Here is an 8116-nt window from a genome sequence, read left to right on the forward strand (position 1 = left end):
CACTAAAGGATGCCCTGCTCCATAACCCTTCATCAACTATCATCATTCACTCTGACTCTATGGCAGCCATCCACACCCTTAGACAGCCTCTTCCCAACGACAACATCTTCATCGTCACAGACCTACTTGCTACAACCCAGCAAATACAGGATGCAGGGGGATCAGTCATTATACATTGGATCCCCAGTCATGTAGGCATCAGGGGTAATGAAAAGGCAGATGACACTGCGAGACAAGCAACACTACGCCCCACCATTGACATAGAGACAGCACAGAGCTTCTCAAACATCAAGGGGCAAATTCAACACCGCGCAAAAGCCCTCAGTCGAGAAGACCACAATCAGGAAGTACAGCTCGGCTCTCCTTCTGCAATGTGGTTTGCCCAGGCCACCCAATACGCGCCGCTCAAACCACCTCTGCCAAAAGACAATCGCTTGCTTAACCAACTCCGGCACCTCAGATTGGGATACCCCAGCCTCTCTGAACTAGAAACAGCAAGCGACCCCCCTCCCACAGAATGCGAGCACTGCCAAGTCGACACCCCTTACCCACTGCTCCATTACTTTCTTCGCTGCCCAGTCACCTCCCGCCTCAGGGCAAAATCCACCTACCCTAATCCTGACATTCCTAGAGCCCACACTGCAGCAATCCCACTCAGCACCCTCCGAAAGACCGCAGCCAGCATCGTTGCCACCGCCACATTCAGTGCCCTCCTTCAAGTGGTGCACAGCACGCACCCTCCACCCTAATTTTAATTTATTTATTTATATAATTTATGTATATGTATATATATGTATGTGTATGTATATATATGTATATATATTATATATATATATATATATATATATATATATATATATGTATATGTGTATATTGTTACATAGCCTATGATTTCATCATCCTTTGTGTAATTTTAACGCACAGTATGCTGCATGTTTGATCACGAGCGTGTTCTGCCTCAGTCCCCCCCTTCTACCGTTATAGTAGAGTAAGTCGTCCTTTCTGTTATTCAGTGCGGGATTGTCGACCGTTTGTCCCCATCGCTTCATTTGCGCATCCTTATTACAAGTTGTATCAAGCTCTGCTGGCCCCTATATAATGAGCTCAGTCTCTGCATCATTGCCACTTAGATCTGCTCCTCATTTTGTTCACATCTCTGTCCTCCCCTGTACAGATATTATTATTGTGAGTGCTCAAGAAATCTCCAAACATCTAGCAGCTGTGTGTAATTTGAGTATAACCGTTGTTGCATTTTGTTCTTGTACTGTATAGCATAAGTTTAATTTGTAGGCCTAGTGAAGTTTGTAATTTATGTAGGGTTCTTTGTCAGCTATTTTTGATAATAGTTTGTATCTGTAATAATTTATCTGGCATTCACTGAGTATTATCTGGTATCTCATTTTATCAGGGCTGACTTAGATAAATTTACTCTTGCTAATTTCGTGTTAATAGAGGCTATTGCAGTTAACCATATATTTAACCTGTTTATTTGCCATTACATTATCCTTATGAGTCCTGAATGTTTTGTTGTTAGTTTGAGCATTAAACTTTAACTTGTAATTTTACCTAACTCTTTTGTTTTGGACCTGGAACTTTACGGGACAGTAGTGATTTTTAGCATTCTCACTTAAAGTGTACATTATCTTTCTCTGTTCCGTAACATAAATTTGGCGACCTCATATCAGGATAATCAGGATATTATCATAAGGATATTGCTTGATATTTTGTGACTGTTACTTATTAATTATGTCTACTATTACTACACTTGATGAAGCCAAAGATTTATTGTCAAATGTGCAAACAGTGTGTGATATAGAACACAGAACAAAGAATGAACTTAAGCTTGTTGCTCAACAATTGGGAATTGCTGTTCGCTCTCATCATTCTAAAGATCAAATTGTTGGCATGATTAATAAGAGCTTGTTTAATGTGACTCCTCCAAATGAGCAAACGCAGATTGAAATAGCTAAGTTACAGCTAGCCCTGCAGGAGGCTTGTGCTAAGGAGGCGGAGTCTCGTGTTAAGGAGGCTGAATTTCAAGCACGTGCTAAGGAGGCTGAGTCTCAGGCTAAGGAGGCGGAATCTCAGGTTCGGATTCAGGAGGCACAGATACAGGCTCAGGCACAAGTTGAACTTGCCAGGATTCAGGCAGACCATGAGTATCGTATGAAACAAGGTGGAACTGGATCATCTAGCTCTGATGATTTTGATGTTGCTAAAAATGTTAAACTTGTCCCTCCTTTTAATGAATCTGATTTAACGAAGTATTTTCAGTTGTTTGAGAGGGTAGCTACAGGTTTTAATTGGCCTAAGGAGTATTGGCCAGTACTCCTTCAAACTGTTCTCACCGGTAAAGCTCAAGTAACTTATGCATCTTTGCCTCAGGATCAATCTGATAATTATGATGTAGTTAAGAGCTTGATTCTTAAGGCCTATGAGCTTGTTCCTGAAGCCTATAGAGTAAAATTTAGGACAACTTACAAGCAAGATAAGCAATCCCATGTTGAGTATGCAAAAATCAAAGAAGATCTGTTAGAGCAGTGGTTAAATTCTAAGAATGTGGATTCTGATTTTGGTAAATTTAAGCAGATGATTTTGCTGGAGGACTTCAAGAGGTGTATTTATAAAGATGTAAGCCTATATCTCGATGAGAAAAGAATAGATAATTTGTCTGATGCTGCAGTTTTAGCTGATGAATATGTTCTCACTCACAAGAGATATTCTAGAGAAAAAGGGAAAGCTGAGAGTAAGTACGTTGCCTCTACTCAGAGTACAGGTAACAGGAAAGAGAATAAGGATGATGTTTCTCAGGAAGTAAATACCAGCTTCACCTCTAGATTTCAGAAAAGTAAATGTACTTATTGTAGTAAGCTTGGTCATACTACGGAGAGATGTTTCAGGAGACAGCGTGATGTGAACAAAAAGGAGTCTTTAAATATTCAGTCAATTGGTCTAGTGTCCACTCTTGAGAGTTCCCAGAATTCTTTAACTGAGTTAACTGAACCTGCTTTGAGGGGTAACTTAAATTCTCATGATGGAGCTCCTCTTTTGAGCAGTAACGTGGGTGACACTCTCAAGAGTTCATGTGCTAATTTCCTGTCTGATGGTTTTGTCAGTCCTCTGGACAGTAATGACAGGAAATCAGTTAAAATATATCGTGATACAGGTGCTTGCCAATCCCTTATGCTGTCCAGTGTTCTAGGCTCTAATGTTAATTCCTCTGATGAAACTGTAATCTTACAAGGTGTAGGGAATAATTACTTCTCTGTCCCTCTGTGCAGAGTGAATTTAGAGTCTGGTTTTGTTAATGGTTCCGTTATGGTTGGGTTGGTTGAGACACTCCCAATGTCAGGTGTAACTTTCTTACTTGGAAATGATATTGGTGGAAGTCAAGTGTGTCCAGCTCCTCAGTTGTCTAGAGAGCCAGTGGCTGCGGCCCAGGATTGTGATGTCCCTGATGTGTTCCCTGCATGTGCTGTCACTAGGGCTAAGTCTAAAGTTACTGGTGATTTAGAGGATAATGATGATGATGATGTTATCCTAGCTGACACTTTTCTTGCTAATCTGGACCATTCACCAGATGAGGCAGTACCCCGTAGTGTTGATAATTTGTCTCGTCAAGAGTTGGTTGAGTTGCAGGTTGCTGACCCTGAGTTGAAAGGTCTAGCTAACTCTGCTTGCAGTGAAGAAGAGTCAGCCGGTGCTTCTACTTGTTATTATGTAAAGTCAGGAGTACTTATGAGGAAGTGGAGACCCTCAACAGCATCAGCCGACTGTGAATGGGAGGTTGTACATCAATTTGTCATCCCTCGTGTTTGTAGGCAGGATATCATTAGAGTGGCTCATGATTCCAGTTTGGCAGGACACCTTGGAGTGAGGAAGACTGTGGCACGCATTTTGAAACACTTCTACTGGCCAGGTATCTTCAGGGATGTTTCCTGGTATTGTAAGTCTTGTCACACCTGTCAAGTTGTGGGGAAGTGTAATCAGACCGAAAAGGTTGCACCTCTAGTTCCCATTCCTCCTTTTGAGGCGCCTTTCACCCGTGTGTTGGTGGATATTGTGGGCCCTCTTCCTAAGACTTCTTCAGGATTTTCTTATGTGTTGACCATGATTGATATGGCTACTCGTTATCCTGAAGCCATTCCACTTAGAAATATCTCAGCAAAGAACGTGGTTAAGGAAATGCTAGGGTTCTTCACAAAGTTTGGTCTGCCCAAGGAGGTACAGTCAGACCGGGGAAGTAATTTCATGTCAAACGTTTTCAAACAGTCTCTGAAAGAGTTGGGCATCACCCAGATCACGTCTTCAGCTTACCATCCCCAGACCCAAGGAGCGTTGGAGAGATATCATCAAACACTCAAATCGATGCTCAAGAAATACTGTTTGGAACATCAGAAAGACTGGGATAAAGGTCTTCCATTCGTTGTGTTTGCTGCAAGAGAATCTCCAAATGAATCACTGGGCTTCTCACCTTTTGAACTACTGTTTGGCCATGAAGTAAGAGGACCCCTTAAGCTACTCAAGGAATGCTGGCTGTCGGAGGAAGATGACGTCAACCTGCTGGAGTATGTGATGAATTTCAAAGAACGGCTGTCCACTGCTTTACAGCTGGCGAGAGAGAATTTAGGAGCTGCTCAGGAGAAGATGAAGACTTGGTATGATAAGAAGTCCAGGTTACGCCACTTTCAGCCAGGAGATCAGGTTTTGATTCTGCTACCAGTTCATGGGCAACCTCTTCAAGCCAAGTTTAGTGGCCCTTATTTCGTGGAGAAGAAACTCAGTGATGTCAGCTATGTCATCGCCACACCAGATCGTAGAAAGAGCAAGCAACTATGTCACATCAACATGCTAAAGTTATATCACAGGCGGGACGAAAATAATCCAGTCTGCACTGTAGCTGTTCCACCCGAGTCTGCAAGTGAAGCTCTCCCATGCAGTATGAGCCTGAGTGATAGTTTGGGGAAGAATCCTGATATCATGAATGATCTCCAGACTAAGCTTTCTCATCTACCACCCAAGGAAAGGCAGGAGTTTTCGGCATTACTGCAGGAGTACCCGCAAGTGTTCCGTGCCACTCCAGGAAGAACCACTGTGTTGATGCATGATGTCGATGTTGAAGACGCAAAGCCAATTAAATTGCCTCCTTACCGTGTGAACCCAGTGAAAGTTCCTCTCATCCAGAAGGAGCTTGGCTACCTGTTGGACCACAAGATGATTGAGCCCTGTCAGAGCGAGTGGAGTTCTCCTGTCACTCTAGTCCCTAAGCCAGGTGGGTCACAGAGGCTTTGCATCGACTACAGACGTGTTAATCAGATAACCAAAACAGACACTTACCCTCTCCCTCGTGTGGAAGATTGCATAGACAAGATCGGAAAGGCTAGGTACATAAGTAAGTTTGATTTGTTAAAGGGATACTGGCAAGTACCTATGACTGAACGTGCTAGGGAGATCTCATGTTTTGTAACACTAGGAAAGGCTTTTGCATGTTCTGTAATTCCGTATGGTATGAAGAATGCACCAGCCACATTTCAGAAGCTCATGAATGTTGTAACAGAGGGTTTGGCAGGGTGTGTTGTTTATATTGATGATGTATTAATCTTCAGTGACAACTGGAAAGATCATCTATGCCATGTCAGTAAATTTCTTGACCGTTTAGTTCAGGCTAATCTTGTAGCTAATTTATCAAAGTGTGAGTTTGGTCAAGCTGAAGTTCAGTACCTTGGGTATGTAATTGGTGATGGACATGTTGCACCACCAGGAGCTAAGGTTCAGGTTATAAGTGATCTTCCCAGACCTAAAAGTAGGAAAGAGCTACAAAGATTTTTGGGAATGGTAGGTTATTACCGGAGATTTGTTCTTAACTTTTCTATTCTTGTATCACCACTTACAGACCTACTGAAAAAGGGAGTTGAATTCGTCTGGACCGATAACTGTGAATCCTCTTTCAACAAACTTAAAGCTATTCTATTAAGTCAGCCAGTGCTCGCTACTCCAAATTTTGCTAAGCCTTTTAAGATGGCTGTTGATGCAAGTGATACAGGAGCTGGGGCTGTTTTGCTGCAAGAGGATGATCAGGGTATTGAACATCCTGTATCTTATTACAGTAAGAAGTTCACTCCACCTCAAAAGAACTACTCAACTATTGAGAAAGAGCTTTTGGCCTTGATTTTGGGTTTACAGCATTTTTCATTTTATTTGTGTTCTGGTTTTGACCCCATAGTCATTTATACCGATCATAACCCACTGAAATTCCTTAGTAAGTTTAAAGATAAAAATCAGAGATTGACAAGATGGAGTCTACTTCTTCAGGAGTATTCATTAGACATACAACATGTCAAGGGGAAAGAAAATGTTATTGCAGATTGCTTATCTAGACTTTAGACAGATTGTTTTAGAGTAATAAGAAATTTCCTTTGTAAATTTCTTTTTCTTTGTGGGGAGGTGTTACATAGCCTATGATTTCATCATCCTTTGTGTAATTTTAACGCACAGTATGCTGCATGTTTGATCACGAGCGTGTTCTGCCTCAGTCCCCCCTTCTACCGTTATAGTAGAGTAAGTCGTCCTTTCTGTTATTCAGTGCGGGATTGTCGACCGTTTGTCCCCATCGCTTCATTTGCGCGTCCTTATTACAAGTTGTATCAAGCTCTGCTGGCCCCTATATAATGAGCTCAGTCTCTGCATCATTGCCACTTAGATCTGCTCCTCATTTTGTTCACATCTCTGTCCTCCCCTGTACAGATATTATTATTGTGAGTGCTCAAGAAATCTCCAAACATCTAGCAGCTGTGTGTAATCTGAGTATAACCGTTGTTGCATTTTGTTCTTGTACTGTATAGCATAAGTTTAATTTGTAGGCCTAGTGAAGTTTGTAATTTATGTAGGGTTCTTTGTCAGTCATTTTTGATAATAGTTTGTATCTGTAATAATTTATCTGGCATTCACTGAGTATTATCTGGTATCTCATTTTATCAGGGCTGACTTAGATAAATTTACTCTTGCTAATTTCGTGTTAATAGAGGCTATTGCAGTTAACCATATATTTAACCTGTTTATTTGCCATTACATTATCCTTATGAGTCCTGAATGTTTTGTTGTTAGTTTGAGCATTAAACTTTAACTTGTAATTTTACCTAACTCTTTTGTTTTGGACCTGGAACTTTACGGGACAGTAGTGATTTTTAGCATTCTCACTTAAAGTGTACATTATCTTTCTCTGTTCCGTAACAATATATATACATATGTTTGTATCTATATTTACTTATTTTTATTTTTTTATTTATTTTTATTTTATTTTTTTTATCTATTTATTTTTTTTTTTTATAAAGCCGAAGAAACAGACTGTGTACAGGGCGGCACGTCCGCGCTGTTCACACGGCCTGTCTTCCCCATTCACACCAAAGCCTAACTCCACCGACCGGGCTAATGTATGGCCCGGCCTCCACTATAGGTGGAGGAAATCTTAAAACGAACGAACGAACGAACGCGGGGTCGTCATCATTGTTGGTGCTGGGAGCGGAGTGGACACTCACTACTACTGGGTCTGAGCAGCAGCTGTAGACACTATGACTGGTCGAGGCAAAGGCGGCAAGGGTCTGGGCAAGGGAGGCGCCAAGCGACACCGCAAGGTGCTTCGTGACAACATCCAGGGCATCACCAAGCCTGCCATCCGTCGTCTGGCTCGTCGTGGTGGCGTGAAGCGTATCTCGGGCCTGATCTACGAGGAGACCCGCGGTGTTCTCAAGGTGTTCCTCGAGAACGTGATTCGCGATGCTGTCACCTACACTGAGCACGCCAAGCGCAAGACCGTGACCGCGATGGACGTGGTGTACGCCCTGAAGCGACAAGGGCGCACCCTTTACGGCTTCGGCGGTTAAGAGGGTGCGTGCCTAACTGCATGGCACTATTCCACCTGGCCACGGCAAAGCACACAACAACAACAACAACCACCACCGAACCTCTTTTAGAGGTCCACACCTAATTTCTGTGAAAGAGAATGAATGAAAGCATAGTAGCATAAGTAAATGCAGACGTTGAGCAGGTTAGCTAGCACTTTTTTTTTTTTTTCTTTTTTTAAGGTAACGGATAGGAAGACATGTAATGCAACCCAACC

The 8116-nt window shown here is 42.2% G+C and overlaps 1 protein-coding gene across 1 annotated transcript; it reads left to right on the plus strand.

The window, feature by feature from the left end:
- The first annotated feature begins 7568 nt into the window (after positions 1-7568).
- Positions 7569-7880, plus strand: LOC145419012 (histone H4). Its single transcript, XM_080287260.1, has one exon. The coding sequence runs from the start codon at positions 7569-7571 to the stop codon at positions 7878-7880; it is 312 nt and encodes a 103-aa protein (XP_080143386.1).
- The last annotated feature ends 236 nt before the right edge of the window (positions 7881-8116 follow it).

This window comes from Coenobita brevimanus, chromosome 117 (assembly GCF_032717465.1).
Source record: "Coenobita brevimanus isolate Jiangsu-jjx chromosome 117, ASM3271746v2, whole genome shotgun sequence".
NCBI lineage: Eukaryota > Metazoa > Arthropoda > Malacostraca > Decapoda > Coenobitidae > Coenobita > Coenobita brevimanus.